Raw genomic sequence first — 24,787 nt, 5'->3', positions numbered from 1 at the left:
CATGTCAGAGCGTATCAACTCCCTCAACAGAGAGAAAGACAGACACTGCCCAGAGACCTTATTCTGTCAGAAAGAGGCAGGGCGGGTCTGTCTTAGAGCGCTCGAGTGTGACTGTAAATAAACCTCTGTGTGCTTTTGTGTATTTTTCAGAAAGTATCAACATCAAATAAATTATAAATGTCTGTAATTATAGAAATTACTCCCTTGCTTAGAAAATGTGTTGCACATGACTACCACCAACTTCCAGACATGTTTACAGACTCATTGCGATGTTTCATTATACAGTATTTGACAATGCATCTCTGTTCATCATTAATTCAATTCTGCAGAATCAGACAGTGTCAGTTTTACATTTCCACTGCATAACCTTTGGCATTCAGGTAGCACAAAACAGAAAAAATGATTTTTATGGGAAAATTCAGCACTTTTTATGTGGATGTCCAATCAGTGTTCCTCAGTGTGTGCCATATTGACAGAGAAAGATGAGTTCTCCTGTTTGTAGGGGATTGAATGAACATTTTGAGATACTGGTTGTTTAATCTTCATCTAGATTGTTCAGATCAAAGAGGTTTTGTGCTAGTGTGATGGATACTTTTAAGTTTAAGTTGATTAAAAGACGACATTTGTACTCATTTTTTGTTTTGTATATTTGAATTCAGCCATTTTCATTCAAAAAGTTATCCAAAAACATTATGTGAAACAAGTTTCAGTGCCGGCTTGAAGTGCCACCTCATCCTCATCTCCATCAAAGCGGCTTTGAACATCAAACATTTTATGACATCTGATTTTAGCCAGTGTGCACATTTAAGCATCAATCTCAGTCTTGCTCTTTCAGATATCCTATTGTCTCACTGCTTTTCTCTTCACGTTTCTCCCCTCTAGTTAGCAGCGTGGTGACCCTTGCTCGTCGACGTTCAACTCTGCCTGCTCCCAGCCCCACCAGCAGCATTAGCGTGTGGAACATCCTGAGGAACAACATTGGCAAAGATCTGTCCAAGGTGGCCATGCCGGTGCAGCTCAATGAGCCAATCAATACCCTGCAGAGGCTGTGTGAGGAGCTGGAGTACAGTGAACTGCTGGACACTGCCAACCAGACCCAGGACCCTTACCAGCGCATGGTGAGAGCAAAGAAAACTTAAACATATAACTACAGATACACCTATACCCACGTACAAGGCAGTCTCACATGTACTTACTGGATTGTAAGAAAAAGACAATTAGAAGTTACATGCAAAATATAGATAGGATGTGGTTCAAGTTCAGTGCTCTTCTTCAGGGAGCTCTTTGATGTTCATCTTTTGCTCTGCGAGCTTCAGTAAGAGCCTTTTGATAAAAACGTCAGTTATATGAAAGTGGTTTGGATGAAAAGTGAAATAAACTGCAGATTATAACAGTTAACAAAATAGGTTTAAATTTTTACTTTAGTTGGCTGTTCTTTAGTTGGCTTAGTTGTTATTGGCTTACTGAAAATTTTATAAAGTTAAAATTGTGTTTTAATCTTTTGTTTTAGTAATTTAGTAGTTTTAGTAGTCATAGTTTCCTTGATGTCATCATGGTGTAATGGATTTTGCTGAGGGATATTTGTCTTGACTGTAAAAATTTCAATGAGAAGTAACAATATGAGCTGTGTTTAGTCATCTGGGCTGAGACACATTCTTTAATATCAAATGGACTAAGAATGAAAGCAAAAGTTATTATTGATGTGTTGTTATTGGTTGTCAGGCATTGCTAATGTTTTTTTTACATAACAACAGACTATTTATATATTACTGAGGTTGTCTGCTGAATTCAGTTTTTGTTTCACTCAGCTGAACTTTGTTTTAATAAAATCAGCAGTGAAAATCACTAAACTGCATCATTAAGGCAAGTTTGATCAATGAACCCTCTAGTTTCTTCAGGAGTCAGTCATCATCAGGATCGTGATAAATAAAAATGAACATGATAATTTTTTTTGCCATATCACCCAGACCTATCTTCACTTATGAAATGTATGAACACACACACAAACATGTAGTTTTTACATTCATACAATAGTTTGATGTAAATTTTATTAAAATCTGAAACACAGAGTGGTATCACAAATGTATACACATACACACAGTCATGTTCACGCAGACAACCAACCCAGTACTTGATGTACACACATAAAACTGCTGAATTCATCCTCTGATTTTTCTCTGCAGGTTTATGTTGCAACATTTGCAATAACTGCATATGCATCCACCTATCATCGAGCAGGAAGTAAACCTTTCAACCCTGTCCTGGGAGAATCGTATGAGTGTGACAGACCGGATAAAAGCTTCAGGTTTATAGCTGAACAGGTACATGGTCCCATGGTTTACAACACACACATCTGATTCACTGTGTGGGGAATACACAGCTACTTTTCACTTTACTTCACCTCAAACATAAAAATATACAATATTAATATAATTTCATTGTATGTAATACGTAAAATGATGATCTTTGTCTTGCAAATGAAAGTTGTTGTATTCAGCATTTTTGTTAAATTAAGTTAAAGGGACAGTTCACCCCAAAAATTCAGGATGTAAACATTAATGGCAGCCTCATTGGCTGAATTATAACCTCTCATCCATGAGTAGATGCACAGTGACACTGTAGTTTCTAGAAAGAGTGTAGTTCCTCCACAAAACTGCTCACAACAAGGTCTGTGAATTATCTGGAGTAACCACATTGTGATTTGTGGAAAGAGGCATTGCTGTTCACTCAAATGATTTTTTTTCTCGCGCTTTGAACACCACAAGCCAGGTGCCATTTAGGTCCACAATACAAAGGAGAAGACAGACCTCTCTACAGCCGATATCGCCAAAACTGTGAAACCCACATCAAAACAATGTAGATGGATAAATAACACTACAGGCCAGAGAAAAAATATATATATTTTTGATTTGAGAAGAAACTGTCCCTGTTGAAATGTGCTTCATTTAGTAATTTTAAACATTGACATGTGATAATCAAATTACAGTCAAACTGACACACCTTGGTGAGGTGTCTCATGTCATCAGTGGAGGCCTTGTGCACTGGAAGAACAGTGCCCTCTGCTGTCGTAAGCTATTCACAAGACTTGTCACAAAATTCAATCTACTGCAGAATCAATCAAAGTAAAACAGTGAAGCTGATCTGCCATCCTTCTCTGTGGTGGTCTTCTTTGTTTACAATAATTATACTGATCTCTCAAAATAAATGTAGAAATGGTTTATTGCTGGCATAAAGCTATAGATATCACCTTTCCCATTGTTTGTTTTTTACTCATTCACGATACAACTACAGTGTATTTTGATAATGTGCCTTTATCTAATCTTTCCATTTACCAGGTGAGTCATCACCCACCAGTGTCAGCATGTCACGCTGATTCAAGGAACTTCACCTTTTGGCAAGGTGAGTAGGAGAGAGCATGTTTGAAAGAAAAGTCCCATTTCCCCCCTGTTTGTCTGGGCTTGCATAACTGTCTCCACACCTTTTGTTTCCAAGTATTTGCAAAGTACTACAGCTTATATTTAAGGTGGAAATTGTATGAGGCACTATAACCTCATTTAACCTTGTGTTGCCTTGGTGATCACTCTGTAACAAGTTACTGTGGAGATTTTACTAATGTGGCCTCATTTGTAAACTCCAGCAGTTTAAAATCTGGTATCTTGTTGCAAAAAAAGAGCTTAACTGCCATTGGTAGTCAAAGAAACTGCCGACTGTTGCCTTGTTTGCATTTCCCTCTGTGCAAATTAATAAAAGAGCTGATTAATAAAAAGATGCTGCTGTTTACTGAACAGATAAAGCAGATACAGATGATGCTTTGAAGATTTAAAAGAAGATAATATGGTAATTTTTTATGTTTCTTTTAGATGTCCGATGGAAAAATAAATTCTGGGGCAAATCCATGGAAATTGTTCCCATGGGAACAACCCATGTCACACTACCTGCGTAAGTTCTTTATGTATTGTGTGTGTGGGTGGGTGTGTGTTTGCATGTGCATGAGTGTTGACACTTTTCTATGTGTTTAATATGGATGTCGACGCCATTGTGCACACTATAGGCTGTAAGTGTAAGCAGTAGGAATGAAAATATATGCATTTTTTTTTCCATAATAAGTGTGTGCATGCGTGTGTGTGTGTCTATGATTTCTGCAGGTTTGGAGACCACTACGAATGGAACAAAGTGACATCCTGCATTCACAACATCCTGAGTGGCCAGCGCTGGATCGAACACTATGGAGAGATGGCCATCAAAAATATAAGCAGTGATGCCTGCCAGTGTAAAATCACATTTGTCAAGGTTAGGAAACATAGATATTTAAATCACCCTCATTTTTGTAAATGTGTGTGCTCCAGCCCTTAATGACAGAAGCAGATCCCTATTGCACGATTAAATTTAAGGGGAATGACACTGGGTAAAATATATTTTTCAACAATGCAGTGTCTGTAGGATGTTTCTCACTCCTTTAGATGATTTGTTGTAATGTGCCACTGTAAAGATAAACTTACATTACTTGAAGGAAAAAAATTGTACTTGTCATGTGGGTGACCAATCAGTCTTGATGGTAAATGTAGTCATTTGAAGCAATAAATTCCTCAGTGTGTGTTTAGGAAGAACTACAGGCTATTTCAGCTTGGATGCCAGCAGCTGATCCAGGTACTTTTCTTCTGCAGTATGCCCTGCCTCTTTTTGTGTGAAAACAACCACTCTTATTTGACTGGTGGTACATACAAATTTCCGAGGTCTTTTCCAGTTTAAATGCATAAAATGAGAAAACTGTAAAAGATAAAACTGTCGCTTTTTGGTTATTAGGAGCCCAGACCCTCTGGCCAGTCTGGGGAACAATTATGCTCTGTCTTTGCCAATCAAAGATCTGCGTTGTTACAGAAAAAAAATAAAGAAGCAGAGGTCCTTTCAGTCTGTCTCCATCATAGTAGACAAACCTGACATATACAACTACTCTATTGAATCTTCGGGCAAAGATATTTCAGACATTTGTCACTTGGTATATTGTTAAGACACTTTATTCTGCCGTTTTCAGATTTTTATTATAAACAAATTACATCTGTGGTGAAGTGGTCTATTTTGATTGCTGTTTGTGCTTAATATGGCAACAGTTTACTGCAAGAATAGGGAAGTAGAGGTCAGTTTTTTTCTCCACTTCCTACATTACTTTGTGCTGTTCACAAGGTTCATTATTATCATAGTATTTTAATATTATCTGCAATATATTGAGACTTGGCAGACATTTAAACCAAAATTCATTCCAAAAGCAGGTCTTTTATTATAAGGGCACATTTTTTCACTGCCAAAACTTGAGTTCCAACATGACTAAGACTCTTTTCTGATTCGCGTTGATCTACAAGGCAAAAATCAGCACGTCATTTACTCAGTAACGTCACTGACTAACCTGTGATGAAATGAGACACTCACTGACCAGCCGTTTTTACAGTGCTTACTTACCCCCAAAGGGGTGAGTGGCTGTTCTCAAGAGAGGGACGTCACCTGTGGCTGCTCTTATCCCTTGGATTTTTGAGTGTTTTGGTAACACTGTGTTTTGGCCGACAAAGTAATTGCGTCGGGCACTGGCACAGCTGTATGGCTCTGCAAGCAGGATGAAGTTTTCACGGTCACTATAGTGGCACTGAAAAATTTATTTCATCAGTAGATTACATTTACTATCAACACTGACAGGACATGAAAAGTGCCAGTTCTTCCCTTGAACAAACTTTACTTGTTTGTATTTATTGGTTTGTCACATTTACATGAACCTCTGTCAGAATCATCACAGTTGCCTGGCTTTTAGAATCTGATTTAAGTTTTGTCGTCCTCTGATCAGACACATTTGTTCCTTTGTAAAGAAAAAAAAGAAAAAGAAGAGGGCTGCAGTTTCCTTAAATTCACTGCAGAAACAGACACTCAACTTCAGTCCATGCCATATGATCATGACTGTCAAAGCAAACAGCACCATCTTATGGAGAAAGATGGGAACTGAGTTGTCAAAACATGAACATGGAAAATTGGGCAGCATGAACCCAATCCTGACATAAACCATACTCTGTTTATTACATGAGTGTGATGCTTAGGATGTCCACTTTCATTTTGTAAACTCTTTCTTCTATTTACCTCTTTTTTTATTTTAGGCAAAATCATGGAGCTCTACAGTGAATGAGATAGAAGGCGTGGTTACAGATTCAAATGGAAAAGTTGTACACTCCATTTTTGGAAAATGGCACGAGTCGATCTTTCAAGGCGACCCGCCTTCTGCCACGTGTATCTGGAGAGCAAGTGAGTGATTGGTCTTGGTTTACACCACAGCGCTTCAGTTAAAAAACCAAAACTGAGCTTGACATGACATGATAGCTGTTACTTTGTGTCTGTCTGTCTGTGTGTGTGTGTGTGTGTGTGTGTGTGTGTGTGTGTGTGTGTGTGTGTGTGTGTGTGTGTGTGTGTACAGATCCCATGCCAGAGGACCAAGAGCAGTACTATGGCTTCACCCAGTTTGCAGTGGAGTTAAATGAGCTGGACCCCACCCTGAGACCTCTGCTGCCCCCCACAGACACACGCTTCAGGCCGGACCAGAGGTTGGCATTCTTTATTTATTTTTATCCGTAGAGAACATGTCAAAATCCACAATATAAAGTGCTTCATAAAGGTAGCAAAATAAAACTTAGAAGCCATAAAATCACCAGGTTTTAAAAGAAAATAGATGAAAACAATTTGATGTATAAAACCGTCACAATTTACTTCACAAAAAATAGGAAAATAAAAATGCTTCGAAGAAATAAAATCCAACTCAAAAGTAGTTAAAGCTCAGATAAAATTTGGAAATTGTTACTGTATAATATAATATATTAATATACTCTGGTCTAATGGCCTGTACAGAGGCCTGGTCTAAATGGATTTCAAGCTGCCAAATCAGACCATTTGGCCCAGAACATGATTTTATGGGCCAAGTCCATGTGGTGTGAAGCAGTAAATGTCTGAACTATGAGCGTAACCATAGCAACAGACTATAGGAATATAGATCCAGGGGATCCATTTACTAAGATTTTGAACTCTTTTGTTCAACAAATACATTCCTCCATGTACTAGGTTGGATGAATAATAGTCATATAAAAGGTTCTTGTTGTAATGGTACTAGAAATGTTTGTACAAGGCATGCCACAGCAGGAAGGCCATAAGTATGACTAATAAAATTATGGATGGCTGAATTCCATTTAGCTGCTTCAGTATCAGGTTCATATTAGTTCAGTGTCACTTTGTCATGGCTTACTGGGATGCCTGAAAATAAGTGAGCCATTGAGGGTGTTTCCACTGCAGGACCAGGGGACCAAGAACTTTTTGAGGAACGGTGTGTTCCACCGCAGGGACCAGGAGTTAAATTAAGTTCTGGGGACATTATTTTATCCCCCAAAGAGTCCCTGCTCAGGGGGTAGTACTTTCGCAAAGTACAAGAACTTCGGCAGTGGGGCTTTCAGTGCTGAATACTTTGTTTGGTTGTTTCAGTTTATTTTTCGTCATTGCACTTTAATACATCGACATGGGTTGCAGAAGAAACTTGGCTACTACTTTTCAAGTAACTAAAAGGTTCCTTCAGCCTGTCTGTTTTTCCACCATGTATAGGCAAATTCATCAGCATGAAAATGCAACAGATGTTATTTTTGCACCCAAACATACACATTGTTTGTCTGTTATATGCTGTAAATCCATGCTGATGTGTTGAAACTCAGTGAACAAAAACAAACAGGTTTTGAAAGAAGGTGGCTGAAATGAAATGCTGCAAGTACTTGATTGATCAGAAATGTTTAGCGCTGCTAACCCTACCCACCCCCTACCCCTATATTCAAGTTATCAGTAAACCCTGTGCTTTTCCCTTGATCAAGTCAAAATGTCTGCTGTGAAAAATGCCTCTCTGGAGCTCCTGTAGCAAACTAATAGAGCAGCTGTGTTGTAATCCTATTTACAGTGGCATGTTGTCTCGCATGCCTAATTTTGGCCTGCGGCAGTGTGCAAACAGCCTTGACTAGAGTGGCCGTTTTGGCTGAAAGTCTTCCATTTTTGTCTTGTCAAACAACACTGGGCAGGCTTAACAGTTTTCTGAGGGTCACTCAAGCAGGACTAAAGTATTATACTCAGCTAACTTTTTCCCTACACAAACATAAAACCTTGGCTTTCCCTCCACCTGAGAAGGAGTGCTGGGGCAAATTTCTACAGTTTCCTGTCCTGACTGGCTGTTTTTGTGTTTTGCACAGGCTGTTGGAGGAGGGGAACACAGAGGGAGCTGAGGAGCAGAAACAGAGGATAGAGCAGCTCCAGAGGGAGAGGAGGAAGGTGCTGCAAGACAACAACATGACACACCAGCCACGCTTTTTCAAGTATGCTGCTGTTTACTGTTGTGTGTGTATGTACCTTTGTGTACAATCAGTGTTTGCATGTGTTTTTCCATGTAATCGCACCCATAGCAGCCACCGTTTCTTATGTAGTATAAATGTCTGTAACTGACACAGTCCGCACAAACTGCGCCGTAAAGATGACTGTTGGGCTCATCATGACAAAAAAAAAATTTCTTGTCAATTTTGTCACATTTGTTTCAGAATTAATATGTGAAAAATACAATACTAGATGTTTTAAATCACACACTATCTCATGTTGGCTAGGGAAGGAGATTAGGAACATTATAAACACAAAAACTTTATTTGCTGATACGTAGCAACAATATGCTCTTCATAGAAATGGTCTGCTATGCAAAATAACAAACCTTAGAAGTCCTTAGAAGGAACAAATTGTTTAATAATTGTATTAAAGCCAAAATCTGACTCGACTGAGTCAGGTACAGCCCTACTAACATTATTCTGGAAACTGATTTGATAACTGATAATTTAATACGCTGTTAATTTGACAGGTAGCAATTAATTTTGAAGGTCCGGTATGTAAGGTGAAAGAAATATGGCAGAAATGGAGTATAATATTTTTCAATATTGTATAATAACCTTGAAATTAGAATTGTTCTGTTTTGTGACCTTAGAATGAGCCCTTTCCATCTACAGAGGGCATTCAGTGGGGTCCACCATGTTGCACCACCATGTTTCTATAGTAGCACAAAGTGAACAAATCAAGCACTGGCTGTAGTACGTAGACTCACCGCTAGATGCCACTAAAACATACACACTGGTCCTTAAAATATGTGTGATGAAACATTCAAACCCGACTTGCAGTGTTTGCTTTTTATCTTTCTTTATATTTTTCTGTTTATTCTAACTTACTTTATTGTTTAAACACCATGGAAAATTCCTCCTGTGTGAAAACCTAGTTGACAATCTGTGTCTGGATTAAAATGCATCAATCATAAACACAGGTTTCATTTATGTTGTGTTGCAGGAAGTCTAGCCATGACACGTGGGTGAGCAACAACACGTACTGGGAGCTGCGCAGAGACCCTGGCTTCAGTAAAATGGACTTCCCTGTGTTGTGGTGACCTCTGGATTTAACCAAACTTCTCCACTATAACTTATCATAGAGAGGGAAGTATAAAACTGAAATGATACCAGCCTCCAAGCGTCCTGACCTGGTTGACATCAGTTGCTCCATGTCATGGTAACCCAAATCTGAATGGACTTCCTGCTTCCTCTGTCGGGTCCGAGAAGAGCCTGTAGAACCTCTGATGGTTTTGTTTCCGTTGTTTATTATGTTTGTCCTTAAGGGTACATTTTTTCTCCTCTCATTATCATAACTGTATTATAAAGTGTTAGTGTAGACTAAAGATTCATATCATTATGTTCTGTTGCTTCTCAGCATTTACCAAAGTGCCTTTTATTGCAGTGCCTCACTCAATCAACTGCTGTAGCAGTTATGCAAAGACACTTTTATTCAGAGTCATTAAAAAATATTTTGGTAACACTTCATAATAACCATCATTAATAAATAGTTAATTGATAGTTAATTAAACTTTAGTTAATAGTTGTTTCACTGTTAACAAACAAATGACAATTATGTCCACTAAATAGTAGTAATGATATAATTTGTTATTTTATTATTATTTTCATGCGGTTAATAATTAATTTGAAAGCCATTTATAAATATTATTTGGATGCTATTATGAAATTGCAACTGATGATTCTCATTCTTATGTGTATTATGTTACATACATTAACTTATGTAAGTAACATAGTTACTTTAAAACAAATCGTGATCTTTTCCTAAACCTATCCAAATGGTGTTACAGGTGGTACAAAGTACAGGTGAGCCTGTATTTTGAAAGTCTACTCAGGTGTTGCATATTTATTATTGCAAACTTGACCACTGAGCCCTGCATGTACAAAAGTGACACTACAGAGGTACCTGCAGTGTCATAGTTTGATGCGTAGGTCCGCTGATCAAGCTGCTGTATTTGTCAAGTTGAAAGTGAGAACATGTTGTCTATGAACTTTATCTTTGTGGTCATTTTAAAGTTATAGACCTGCAACTAACAATCATTTTCACTGTTGATTAATCTGTCAGTTATTTTCTCAATTAATCAATTAGTTGTTCGGTCTATAACTATCAGGAAATGGTGAAAATTGTTGATCAGTGTCTCTCAAAGCCCGAGGTGACCTCCTCAAATGTCTTGTTTTGCCCACAACCCTAAGATACTCAGTTTAGTACCATAAAGGACTAAAGAAACCAGAAAATATTCACATTTAGAATCTGGAGGCTGGAAGCTGGAATTTAGACCTTAAAAATAAAATAAATCAAACTGAAATATAAATAAATATAATATCAAAATAGTTGGCAGTTAATTGAATTATTGATTCACAATCAATTAAGTGTTGCAACTCTATAAAGTTGCAACTGATATATTGTTTTTTTGTTTTTGTTTTTTTAAGATTACTGGGGGGGTTACCTTTACTGGATAGTGAGAGCTGACGAGCAGACAGTAAAGAGCGCAGAGAGAGAGTATGACATGCAGCAAAGGGCCATAGGTGGCAGTCAAACCACACAGGACTGATAGCCTCAGCACATGTGGTACATACTTTACCAAATGAGCTACAGGAATGCCCTGCAACAAATGTTTATAAAAGTTTGAAAATGGTCAATAAATACTGTGTTAATAAATAAACATTTGGATGGCCATTATAAAGTTGCCACTAATGTTTATGAAATTTTACAGCTGCTCAATAAAGGACATTATATTAATGTTTGTTAACAGTACAGTAACTATTAACTAAAGTTTAATTAACTATAGATTTACCTTTTATATAAAGTGTTAGTATAAAGTGTCACCGTCTCTTGGATGATGTCAGTATGATATGTGGATTTCACTGTAGAGAGAAGAATCAGGGTTGGAAGTGAACTTGTTCAAAAGGTCAGAATGTGCTCGAGTATTTCCTCCATCCAGTCAGTATCATGACTGAAGGACTTTTTCATTACTTAACCCAGTGGCTGATCAGAGGTTGTCATCATAAAAGAGGAACTTCAGCCTGTTTTGCTGCCTTGTTATAATCAGTCATGACTGTCATAGGACTGTGGATAATGTTTATCAATGAGGAAAACCGCAATAATATTTCATGTTCAAAGAAGATAATAAACTGTACAATGAATGGACGAGTTATGGTGTGTCACACTTTGTCTGGGTCAGTTTAAATAAGAAACATATAAACAGAACATTTCTGTTCTTTTTTTTAAATTTGTTTTGGGTCAGTCACCACAGTGTGGTGGAGGCCAACTGTTAGTATATTTGCTCTGTATCGTGGAGGTACAGTACTACATTTACTATATAGTACTGCACTTCCACACCTCTGGGGTAGTTAAACCCCAGTGCAGTATTTCTCTTTTATGCTACGCTGCATTTTAAAAGGAAATATTGCAATTTTTCTAACAGAGCTCAAAAGCGACCATCCACCGTTTCAGTCCCTGAAGCGTCATCCGTCTGTAATCCCTGTCCAGAAATACATTTCCCCTTTTGCAAATGGTGAATTAGCATTAGCAATTAGCAATATTGACTAAGGCTAAACAAACAAACATAAGGCTGCAACTAACGATTATTTTAATTGTCGATTATTGTCTGGATTAATAGATTAACTAATCCTGCCACAATCTTGTCAGTTAGACCTATTTTTCAAGGTTTCACGTAACAGTTATATTTATTGTCGATCAATCTGTCGGTCATTGCAGCTCAACCTCAGACCAGCACTGGCTCAAACCTCAAAACAAACTCAATTGCTATCTGGCCCTAAACCATGACTTTTAAGTTAGCAAATTATTTAGGTGAGATAGAGACAGAGATATACTTCCTCTTAAAATGTGACCAATTCTATAAAATCTGAGCAGAATACTATTTATTGGTTTAATCCCTAACTTGATGAGAAGTGGATGACAGTGTAAAGCTAAGGGTTCTACTAGGAAAGGGACAGCAGCACATTTAGATGCACAATATGTGACAAAATGAGGGGCACATGAATAATATCACATCACTTAATGGTGACAAATATATCTTGATCAATCCAATATATATTTAGCACTTGCACACACACACAATTACTGGTTTAAATGAAGTTTTATAACAAGATTCAGAAACAAAGACCACGTCTCAGATGGATTAATTTCCGTACTATGAGTACTTGAGCGCACCTCATCCGTTTCCTCACCCTTTGACTCTGTTTCCACATCCCTTCCTCCCCGACCCCCTCTTTTTCTCCTCTCTTTGCCTGAATACAGGAACACACCAGGAGTCCCTTTACTTTCATCCTCTCCCTCCATCCCATATCCCTTTACCCTCATCTTCAACAGCTTCTTTCTTCAAGCTACTGGCAGCGAGGAACACAAAAGAAATTCTGTAGTTCACAGTGAGTGTGTTGCTGGATCTGACAGGACCTGGGATTCACTTACAGTTTAAAGTTGCTGTTTTTTTCTACAGTTTAACCTGGGGATAAAAATGCATCTTATTTTAGAATGGAATTACATGTTAAATGATGTATTTAAAGTATTTCAAGAACATAAAAAGAAGCTCTTAAAATATTTTGTCACAAATGGCATCTTTTCCGCTTAACAAAATACAAACAGCAAAATACTCAAAAGTAGTTAAATATGCATTTCGAATACATTTAATTGACATGGTGCTCATCTTTGGTTACAGTAGTCTTGAACTAGCTATGAGTGTATTTGTGCATCTGTTTATCCGTACCTCAGGGGGACAGAGGACCATTATCTCCACATCTGTCTGACAACTCCCTGTCAGCTTTTACAGAGTTACTACTTATCACCACAGGCAAGGATATTATGCACCAAAATACACCCACCCTTTCACACATACACACAATCTTCTAATCTTCTAACCCCAGTCCATACATCATTTCACTTAAAATTTCATGTCATCTACTGGCACTAACAGCACTGACGCAGAATATGGTTTCCTGTCATGTAAAGGTGGTTTCTGCTCATTCCTACGACTTGCGTGTTTTTAACATGCAGTTTTTGACAGCGAGGTCAACCCTCCCTTTCAGAATAATGTTAACACCTGGCACTGCTGCAGCAAATAGACATATTGATTTAATTGGTTTGTGAGCCATTTTTGTCATTAAAGGGACATCCCAAAATTGAAAAATTCATATATACATACAGTATATACATATATTCATCTGAACTGTACTGCTATTTTTCCATCTAGATTGTTTTGGGGAGAGTTGCTGAAAATACAAGTTGAGGTAAATTTGCACTGTTTCAAAACAAACTTTTTGAGTCAAATAAACTCATTCTTGAAGGGTCTAGTTTAATTTCTAACACAGTGCATACTGGGAAGTCTGCTCATATGCTAATAATATCTTTTTTGGAAGTGTAATTTATTGAGTTGATTGAACTGTGTACATTCATTCAACTTAACATTTCAAATTAAAATACTTCAAGTCAGAAGAACTCATGTTTATAAGTTCTGAAGTGTTCTGATAAATGCTAGAAATCTTACATTTAATTATGTACGTAGGGACGTAGGGGAGACTGGGGATGGTAGCAACACTTTTTTTCCATTTCTCTCAGTTGTTCTCAGAGGCTATTTGGACTAGACCAACCAAATCTGTCAATTACCTTATTAATGATTTTGTAAGACATATTGTTCATATTTACTTGAAAGGAAGAAACCAGATGTTGCAACTGACCCCAACCCCAGGGACAGGTTGAACACAACAAAAGGGCAGTTGCAACATCGGTTAAAAGTGAAAACATTAAAAATACATTCACTTTCACAATTTAACATTTGCTTTTTGTCTCTAGAGAAAATTATGTTTTGATTCTGTAATATTCTGGTAATTCCATAAACTTTGCCTCTCTATAAGACTTGATACAATGGTCCCCTGTTGCAACTGTTCCCCAGTCTACCCTAGATCCTATGCTTTTTCTTTTGACTTTTACCTTATATATATATATATAAAGTATGTCTTTTTGATTTTGGGGTGAGCTGACCCTTTAAAGTAAAATGATTCCTCACTGCTGTGACACAGTTACAGATTAGTTTCAGAAGTTTTTTTTTGCTAAGAGAGTTTAAAATCGGTCACTACACTGCACAGCAGGTGCTCGTCATTCGAGAGGATGTGGTGTACCTGGCAGTAGCGTGTCTGCGAGCTCACAAACCACCATGCCCTGTAAGATGTGCAGCAGAATTGTACGGTTGTATTGATTCATCAATACATTTGCAACCATTTTCACTGGATTTACTGAAAAAAAAAAAAAAGGAGGCAAGTCCGCTCATGTCCTGAAACAAACACGCACGCGCACAGATACACAAATACCAGAGTTCATATGATCATAATTAAGTGGCTCTCCAGTGAGAGTGGGAGGGGAAGCGGTCTCTGTCCTCCGCAGCGAGACGAAGAACTTGAGTCAGTCTCTCACCAGTCAGCCTCAGCACTGACCGAGCAGCGCTCTTATCAGTGATTTCTTTTACCACTCCCGTCGCTTTACTCACAGCCTTTATTACATTTTGTAATAACACTGTGAAGGACGCGTCATTGTTACGTCCAGAGGACTATTTTTGCTCGCGTTTTTTTTTTTTTTTTTACGCATGGCAGCATCGGTGACATTCCAGGAGTGACAACTGGACGGCTCTAAAAGTGCGCCACTAAATCCTGAACTGCTTATAAGATCATTTAAGGTAATTAACGCGTTCATTCATATTAAGTCTTTTATATTTTGTTGGACAAAAAAACTAAAGAAAAAAAAACCTTGATGATGTGGTCAGTTTTTTTTTTTTTTATGATTTTCCGGTCAGAACAAGATTGTCTCCAGTTGATATTTTTGATTTCACCCTCACAACTCGAGTCAACTGACCTCACCATGCAAACACGCTCAGCTCTCCGCCACTGACAGCCTGGTCCCATTAGTGAGAGTGGGCTGCCGGGAAAAACACACGCGCATGGCTCACGTGCAAGTGTGTGTGTGTGTGTTTGTGTGTGTGTGTGTGGTCGTGTGTAATTTGTTTACACATGGCAGGAATGGTGTGGGAGCACTTTCCATTCAAGTTTTTTCCATTATACTTCTGTTAAAGCTCTTTCTTGTTTTAATGACAACAATTTAATAAGATACAGATAGACAGGCAATGAATAGCAGCACATGTAAATCAAATTTAAATGACAAACACAAATGAATGAATGAATGAATGAATGAATACAATTGAAAAGCAAAGAGAAAAGGTGCAATCTTTGGAAAACTTCAGTTCAAATTTAATGATAGTGTTTGACACCACGTTACCTTAAAAGTGACTAAAGAAATTTGAAAGTGTGCATTTTGTAGACTGTTGGTTTGTTAAATGTTAATCAGACACTGAAGACAGTTAAGTTTGTGTTTACCTTTACAGTACTGCTGTACACTTGCTTACACATAGCCCAGAGTCACCTTAAAGTTACTACAAGGAGTTTTAACTGGTTATGAAGTGGTTTCTTTTTTTTTCTTTTTTTTTTTTGGTTATGAAGTGGTTTCAGTTTGTTACTGATGCCTCTCTATGACCTACATAAGCAAACAAGACCATCGCGGAGAAGACTGGCTATTTCTATGCAGTTATTCTTAATGGCTGCCACCGGGTCGGACTCCCTGTGAAATCAGATGACAGAAGCCTGTGTTCATATTTCCACCAGCAAAGTTACAGAGAGTAGCATGTTATATTATTTGATATGATATTTGTCTTGTTAAACACATGAACTAAATTTGTAGTTGAAAAGTTCCCCACATGTTTGTTGCTGTCATGTTTCTTCTCTCACTCTGTCTTATCTTGTCTCCTTGGTCCAGATCACACTAAACAAAAGAAACATTAAATATTTAGAAATGGCATATTTGAGCTTTTGGAACTGGAGGTAAGGGTTAGAGAAAGGTCCTCAGTGACGTTACGTCCACCCTTAAATAATTCAGACCAAATGACTCAACACGGTGAAACCATGTCAAGTCAAGTCAAAGGGAGTTTATGTTGTTCATGCATATGAGAAGGTGTTGCGGTTCTTGATTTTTTTCAGGGGGAAAAGCTTCAGAGGTCTCAGTATTCATTTCCCCTAACTGGCCTCTGTCTCTGTCTTCCAGCCAGCCCTGCAATGTTCTTATGTTTAACTCTAACATTCCTCCAACCAACACAGCTCAAACTTTCTTCTGTTCTTCCTCCCTCTCTTCCCTCACGGCACAAATCCCCCTCACGCCTGATTACTTTAAATATTTAAGCTATGAAAGCTGAGCCAGCAGAATTAACAAACCGGGGTGTGTGTGTGTTTGCATGCATGTGTCTTGTAGTCACACTAATACAGTATGTTAACAACACGTGGGGGACTTCCCTCAGGCCTTGTGAGTCATTGCCTACCGTTGATCGCAGGATTCAGTTTTGTGGGGTTAAATGACACACCCACACAAACTGAATAAACTTAGGGGAAAACTGGGGAGAATACCAACTGGAAATCACCCTCAGTGGTTCAGCAGTTAAATAAAAGCACACTGGGGCTCTTTACTTTGCTCTCAGCGCCTTCCAGGGGACGAAATGGCCAAATTGAAGCCTTGAAAGTCTCTCATTCTTTTTTCCAGCTGTCTGCAGTCCTCGTCTGGTGAAGCCATGTTTTCCAAAGCCACTGCCAACTTCGTCCGCCAGATTGACCCCGAAGGAAGCCTCATCCACATGTCCCGTCTGAATGACTCAAAGAAACTGGTTCCCATGGCACTGGTTGTGAAACGCAACCGCATCTGGTTCTGGCAGAGGCCCAAGTACCAACCAACGGTGTTCACTCTCAATGACTTGTTACAGGGTGACAAGGTGCTCAGTCCTGGTATGTAGTGGCAAATAATGAATATGATATTTTATTTACATGCCAGCTACCTTTTTGTAAGAAACAAGTAGATGTGAAGCATTTCTAACGTACATCCATATGCACATGTCTTGTCAGAAGTGTCTGAGACAGAATTCCTGACCTACAAGGGGACATTCGGAGACAAACTCTCTGGTAAGCTGGATGGCGAGGCTGGGTCTGTCAGCGTCACACTGGAGGGGCGGGGCTCATCCAAGCTGCAGTCTTGTTTTGGCAAGCTGAAGAAAGAGGAACTGGATGTGAAGAAGCTGTTACATGATTCCAGCAACAGGTGTGAAATTTTCATTTTTATACTGTTTGCACGCAGTCAGCACACACTGAGAGGATGATGACTTTATTTACTTAACCACAACCACAGAGGTTAGTAAGATTGTCATCTTATTGACATTTACTGTACTGGATTTCATCATAATAACTGACAAATTACACTATGTAAATGATACGCTCATATACAAAGACCTAGATTTTGGAGGGGATGCACGATTACAATGCCTGTAATAAAACAGTAAAAAAAAAATCAAATCAATACCAGTTTAAGTGTACAATAGTACATTATATTTAGAATATTTTCACCACTTTATTTTGCTGTCAGACAGGCTTTTCCAGTGGTAAACTGTATAAACCAAATATGACTCTCACCAAACCAACCAAACTGAATAGGTGAAATAAGTCATTTTACCTTGCACACCTGTCCATAAGCTTGCTAGATCAGCAAAGCTAGCAGCAGAAAAGCTAATTTGGTGCTAGCTACACAGCAGCCATCCAAGATAGCCAAAACAACGGCAGCACTTTTATGAACATTTACCATGGTTACCAAGCACTTAAATTCTGCAAATTACAATGTTTCTGTAATACAACCACAGGAGTGGTTGAAAGTATTTGAAAGCAATACAGAATGCCTGAGAGTCTGACAGCATTACATTATATTTTGAATTGTCAACTGCCAGTTGAATTTTGGATTTTTGTTTACAAAAATAAAGACATTTCTACCACAGCTGATGCAGAAAAGGCACAAACTGGTGTATAAGAATTCACATATGCAAGAAATAAGGTGCTGAGGGAGTAACCCCACTTAACATGCATCTCCTCGAATGTTGAAACAAAATCAACACCCTATATGCGCTGCATTGCCATTGCAGATTAACAACCGGTTTCTCTTTGCATCAGGCACGTGGACATGCAGCACAAGCTGGTGCAGCAGCTGGAGAAACGAGCTGATGTGCTGGCAGTGGTGAAGGAGAGGATCCTCACCACCAGCTCCTGCTCCGTCACCCAGACGAAAAAGGAGCACTGCACCTTTCAGGGGGTGCTCGGGCTGGTGGGCATGCTGAGTGGCACTGTTAAGGTGCGTGTGGGCGGGCGTGAGTCTGCAGTCTGTTTCAATGTGATGACCATTTCTAGTAAAATCAGTAATTAACTGGTTTGCGATGAGAATTTCTTAAGGAACTTCCAGGTAGCATCTTAATCAGATACAATTATTATTATTATTATTAACACTGATATTAGTGTCATATTCTGAGGGAAAATTAAATATTTGTTTATTGTTTAGTAAAATTGTTGCTTGGTCAAATTCGATTTAAGCTTTACAAATATCAGATTTTTATCCTAAAATGTTGGATTTGAAATAATGAGATTTTAAATCATCTGTGTATTTGTTTTCCCAGGTGTGTGTGAAGGAAAGCAACGACATTGCGGCTGACAGTGACGTTTCCTTGGAGATCCCGTCTGGTACAGTCGTTGCATACAGCATCCTGGAACTGGAGATTAAAAAGAATGGAGACTTTGGTGAGCGTGTGTGTGTGTGTGTGTGTGTGTGTGTGTGTGTTTGTGTCACTACAGAGAGGCAGACTTAGAGATGTTTGGAGAAGAAAGTATGAATTATAGTGTCACTTCTTCATTCTGAGTTGTTCTCACTGAGCACAAATATAACCTCATGTCAGAAAAACACTGTTATGTTGCAGCTTTGCATTGCAAAGGGATAGTATGAGGTATCAATAGTCAGAGTATTACCTACAGTAGCTCGTGGCCAGCAAGTCCTCAGTTTGGAGAAGCAGCAGGAACACCAGTGTAGGCTAAGCACGGTGCTGCTAAAGCAAGGAGCAGCGAATCTTATTTTAGTGACTTAAAATAGGCCCACCTAAAATCATAAATACAAGTTTAAGTGTATGCTATGTTTAGAATATTTTCACCGCTTTACCTTGCTGCATTTTTTTAATGTATGTGCATTTTCCTCTCAGTATGTTTATCTGTGCTGCCGTGTGTATTTTCAGATATATGTCTACAACCTGGCAAAATAGGAGGTATTGAGTCAGACTCAACTGAACTGTCCTGGCCATCCCATGATTCCTTGAATGCAGTGGACGGCAAGTGCAACGGGGAGACGGTTCCAGAGGAAGTACCTTTGAGTGCACTGCAAAATGGTTTGTGTCTATACATTCATGCATTTGGCCAGTTACTCATTTTAATGGGAAATACATTATTCATCTATCACTTATACAATTTTTCTTTCATTTTTTGTGAGGAAGTAGAACACTGTAGTGAAATGATGGAACGGTTCCCTTTTCTTTCACACACAAACACCATTGTGGGTTCAGTGAATTGTTTCATTCACAGTTACACATGTCATTTGTTTTGAAATACTAGCTTTGTACAATTTTGAGGTACTGTTTTTTTTTCTGATACTTTATAATTGTACTTAACCACATCTCAGAGGCAAATATTGCCCTTTTTATTCTACTACATTTATCTGATAACTTTACTTTCTAGTCACTTTGCAGATAAATAATGATGATATATTATTAAAAGTTAAGATGAAATAAAACTTTCATCAACTATTCATCCTGGTTTGGGGAAATTCATGGGTTACATGGCAATAGACAGCGTAATTGAAATTCTGGACCCTTCTGCAAAGCAAGTACTTTTACATTTGGTACTTTCAGTATATTTTGATGTTAATACTTTTACTCTAAAATTCAAGTACAATTTTGAAATCAGGACTTTTACTTGTAACTGAGTACATATGTACAGTGGTATTACTTTAAGTACTTCTTCCACCACAGCTGACTGGCCTCACTAGCAGAAACTGGAACTAAAAGAACTACAATATATATATATACATACATACATATATGTATGTATGTATATATATATTTTAGTTCTTTTAGTTTGATTTAAAGATTATTTATTGCTCCTCCAGAATGGGTTGTGAGTGGTTGCATAATCAGAATGGCATCCATAGCAACGGTTTGGTATTAATAGCTGTTATTCATAAATAACAGACCATACAATGCTACAACTGACCAATCAGGATTGAGTATTTAACAAAGCAATAATTTATTATGTTGCTCTAACACCACCTACACTTATCTACCTAATGTGTGGGCAAAATGGGATCAAATGTTTTGCAGGAACTGGAAAAGTGATATCAGCACATGTCCTCAAAATTAAAGAAATTTTTACATAATGTCTTCAATAATAATAGATCCTACAAAGAGCCTAAAAGAACTTTTTGTAGGACAACGTTGTGGAATATCAAATTGAAAATGGTTTTACAAATATTATTATGCCAAATGTTAATATTATGTGTTCATACATTTAATTTTGTTGTTCTTACAGTTCAGGAGTTATGAGCAAAAGAACTATATCCTTTTAACTCCTGAAGACAGTGAATTTCAAACAAACCATCAAACAGTTATCAGTGAAGCTCTCCACTTAACCATAGTTAAACTACAGTGCATCTATTATATTACTTTAGATTGAAGTCTGATGCATTATCTCCCGGTCTCTTACAGGATCACAGGTGATGGGCCTCTCTCCTCTGGCGGAGCTGCCCCAGTCAACTGCCTTATTCAAGGACCTCCAAGAGACTCTGAGGGACAGAACTGCCCTGTCTCATCTGCAGTGTGTGGTGAGCGGCACAATGACACGATCCCCAACACCGATACACAGACACAGTCTCCCAAAATCACAGTTGAATTCATTTAAATACAGTATACTGGTTGAAAAGTTTCATTTTTCTCTATTTTCCCTCCTCTCTGGCAGCTGGAAGACTGTTGTTGTGGGGAAACACCTGATATGGCCAAGTATGAGGAGCTGTCGCAGAGTCAGAGGAAATTAGTGTCAGCCGTGCTGAAGCGACTCGGCGTGGACGGTCCCTCTGAGGACATCCCGTGTGGTATCACTGCTCTCTTCAATGCAGCTCACCTGTTGTTTAGTGCCTTGGAAGGTGAGGACGAACTTCTGACTGTCGAGGACTGTAAACTGTTTCCTCACAGTGTTTCCAGTAAAACAAAGTAATAGTCAAGAAATAGTTTTCAGTTGTTTCACATGTGTTATGTGTTGTTTTTGTAGAGTTGGCTGATGAAACTCTGAGCCTGCTGAGTGAGAGCACTCCTGATTTTCTGGAAGCCTTTGACACACTGGTTAGTTCACTTTTCTTTTACTTTTTCTTTTCTTTACACTCTTGACTATTGAAAACATTATTATAACTTATTTATTTCATTCTATCAGAGCAAAAACTGTCAATCTTTAGATAAAATGATTACACAGAGTGTTTATTTGCACCCAGGTGAGAACAGTCACATGGCAGCTATTCAGCTATTTACTCCCATCCCCCCAGTTTAGCCATAAAGAGCAACAAAGTCCAGGTAGGGAGCGGGTTCTGGTGATTGAATCGATCAAACACTGGACAGGTTTGAGTCCTGTGTGAAAACCAAAAGTGAAGGTCAACTTTTTTACTTTTTGAGTGATGATTTTCAGGCAGGTTAGGTTTAGGTAAAGATCATGGTTTGTTTCTGCCATATGGGTGTAAATAGCTACATTGACTATTTCACCCTAGGTGCAAATAGCATTTTTGGCTACTGACGCCAAGGTGCACATAGCATCCACCATTGCTAAAACAGTTCAGTTCAAATTCAGGTCAAATAATCACATTTTGACTTAAAAAAAAAAGTGTTTTAAGTAGCTCGTTAGCTTAGCATAAAGGAGCAGCCAGCTAACCTGGCTCCTTTTAAAAAATTACATTGTTTGTTTAATTTATACAAAAATCATTATTAATGTGACTTTCAAGAGTTCCTATTCTTTATGCTAAGCTACTGCAAGCTAACATACTGCTGGCTGTAGCTTCATATTTAACATGCAGACATAAGAGAAATATTAATCTTTTCATCTCACTCCAAGGAAGAAACAAATAAGTATGATTTCCCATCATTTTAAGAGAGATTTTAAGAGTAAGGTTTAAATCTTTATTAGCGCTACAACAATTAATCGATTAATTGATTAGTCAATTGAAAGAAAATAGTTGCCACCTATTTTGCTGACTGATTAATTGTTTCAGTCATTTTTCAAGCAAAAACGTTAAATATTTGCCAGTTCCAGCTCCTTAAATGTGAGGATTTGCTGCTTTTCTTAATAATTTATGATAATAAATGAAGAGTCTTTTGGTTTTAGACTGTTGTTTGGACAATAGAAGCAATTTGAAAACATTTCTAGCCATGTTATAGACTAAATGATTGATTGATTTGTTGTGAAAAGAATTGGCAGATTAAACAATAATTGTTACTTACCTTTAATGATTTTTTACAATACAGAACTATTTGTCAATCTATTTGTCTATCTACCTCACCAGATGTGCAAGTTAATGGACAGCAGTGATCCTCTACCCATCGTCTATCTTCCGGTCCTGCTGCAGGACAACCAGGCCTTCCAGCTGGCAGAACAACTGCTCAGCTCCACCCATGTCACACTAAAGAGAGACACCAACAGGCTGTGGATGGAGACAGGAAGTAAAGCAGGAGTTCTCCTGTTGGTCCTTCGTCTCAGCACACATGGATTGACACTGCTGTGCAAAGGGTCACAGTAGTAATGTCTGCATGTGCACTTTCTTTCTTTTTCTTTAGATTCTGTCTGTTTCTTTCTTTATTGTAAAGTTTATTGTAGCTAAGTTTAATATCATATTATTTTTATTATAAACGTTTTTTCACATTGTTTACAATGTTATTATATTGTTTTTCCTACACATATTGTATTACTTACCAAGCACTTCATATTTTTGTATCAAAAGAATTTAAATATATATTTTATGTGATGAATTGTTATCCTTCAGTACAGCTAGCTCCAAAATGGTTCATAGATGAGTCTCATTCATTTATAGCTTGTAAACCATTAAGGAATTTGCAACATGATCAACCACCTTACATAAATCTTCTTCTAATTTTTATAAATCCAGTTTCATTCTTTTTATTTACTCATTTTTAGCTCACAGTTAACATTTGTTCATCAGTGGGTTGAGCTAATCTAGTGACCTCTGGGCCAACTGGATTGGTTCAAGAAATGTTTACATGTACAACAGTACATGTTTTTGAATTAACAGCAAAATGCAAAATTTGATGCATGCCAACGGTACTCAAAATGAATTACATTGATACATTGATCCCATATGGTGAAGGTTGTGTTGTCTGCTTTGTACTATTCTTGCCAGGATTTTTATTTTACATAAATGAGACATTTTATTGCTGCTACTGTTCCTAAAGCAGAGATAGTCTATTAAACTATTTTATTTATGAAGAAAACTATATATTATATATAACATTCCCAGAAATACTGGTATTTGAATACCAAAAAGCTAATGTTAAAATGCAGCATGTATGTTTTAATATTTAGATGGTGTGTATTTGAACATGAGCTACAAAGTTTAATGAAGCTGTTTTTGCCATGGCCTGACCGCCATTTTCCGTTAACAGTCAGTTAACGTTCTAATTTATTGTTTATTGTTGAAAAAAAATCTGTATTACTTTATACTTTATTAATACATTTGGACATTTAAGTCACTTTTTATGTCATTGCTCTATCAATGATTTTGTCTTACAGAAATTGCAAATAAAGCTTTATACTGCATGACCAGTAATCTGTGCACAATAAGAAAATGTATTCATCTTTGTTGGAAATATTGAAGGAAAGTGTTTACTTTTGACACTAACCCTCGTGCTCTGCGTTGAACAATAAACAATTAAACTTTCTTTCAGTTATGTTTTTGGTGAAAATCTTATTTTTAAGAGTAAGATCCCAAACAGAATTTGTCTGGTATTGTCAGCACATTCATTGTCACGCCCATGTGACTGCCATAAGGTGTCAGTAAGATTAATCATGACGAGTCTGAGTCAAAGCAGACATACCTTACTCTGTACAGGTGTGTGTGTGCTTTATGCTCATACATTGTACACGCACACAGGTGTTTTCACTTATGGCTGATTAGACCTTTTCTCTGTACGGTGTGTGTATGTGTGGAGACACCATTACAGGTTCACACGTCTCAAAATGTTTGCTGCACCTGTTTGGGTGGAAGAATTTAAACCAGTCATTTCCTATTATTGTTAGTTTATGCACTCAGGTACAAATTTATCTGGTGCACTTAGCGAGCAATGTCATTTACTAACTGGGTAAAAAGAGGAACTATCCCACAACCCCAGGACCCTCAAAAGCCCCAGTTTGTGTGG

At 37.9% G+C, this 24,787-nt stretch overlaps 2 protein-coding genes across 3 annotated transcripts in view; both read left to right on the top strand.

The window, feature by feature from the left end:
* The window catches only part of LOC146312826 (oxysterol-binding protein-related protein 3-like), a 28,369-nt gene extending 17,653 nt beyond the window's left edge, over positions 1-10,716 (top strand). Inside the window, exons 14-22 of the mRNA XM_084738823.1 lie at positions 883-1,118; positions 2,184-2,321; positions 3,336-3,399; positions 3,861-3,939; positions 4,146-4,290; positions 6,135-6,279; positions 6,449-6,575; positions 8,247-8,369; positions 9,373-10,716. Of these exons, the coding sequence (XP_084594949.1) occupies positions 883-1,118; positions 2,184-2,321; positions 3,336-3,399; positions 3,861-3,939; positions 4,146-4,290; positions 6,135-6,279; positions 6,449-6,575; positions 8,247-8,369; positions 9,373-9,469 (1,154 nt within the window). The 3' untranslated portion in view covers positions 9,470-10,716. The remainder of the gene's footprint in view (positions 1-882; positions 1,119-2,183; positions 2,322-3,335; positions 3,400-3,860; positions 3,940-4,145; positions 4,291-6,134; positions 6,280-6,448; positions 6,576-8,246; positions 8,370-9,372) is intronic.
* Positions 10,717-15,088: 4,372 nt separating this feature from the next.
* Positions 15,089-23,540, top strand: LOC146312825 (gasdermin-E-like). 2 transcript variants are annotated; one of them, XM_084738824.1, is made up of 9 exons: positions 15,089-15,112; positions 17,017-17,255; positions 17,373-17,565; positions 18,462-18,639; positions 18,959-19,079; positions 19,565-19,714; positions 21,086-21,201; positions 21,336-21,519; positions 21,645-21,780. In XM_084738824.1, exons 2-9 carry the CDS (start codon positions 17,045-17,047, stop codon positions 21,758-21,760), a joined length of 1,269 nt encoding a protein of 422 aa, XP_084594950.1. In that variant the 5' UTR covers positions 15,089-15,112; positions 17,017-17,044; the 3' UTR covers positions 21,761-21,780. The 2 variants fall into 2 exon arrangements, with proteins under 2 accessions (XP_084594950.1, XP_084594951.1); XM_084738825.1 differs by lacking the exon at positions 15,089-15,112 and adding an exon at positions 22,921-23,540 and having other exon boundaries at positions 16,241-17,255; positions 21,645-21,715.
* The last annotated feature ends 1,247 nt before the right edge of the window (positions 23,541-24,787 follow it).

Source organism: Lutjanus erythropterus, chromosome 16 (assembly GCF_056507025.1).
Source record: "Lutjanus erythropterus isolate fLutEry1 chromosome 16, fLutEry1.hap2, whole genome shotgun sequence".
Classification (NCBI taxonomy): domain Eukaryota; kingdom Metazoa; phylum Chordata; class Actinopteri; order Lutjaniformes; family Lutjanidae; genus Lutjanus; species Lutjanus erythropterus.
This window is presented reverse-complemented; position numbering and strand designations above follow the sequence as displayed.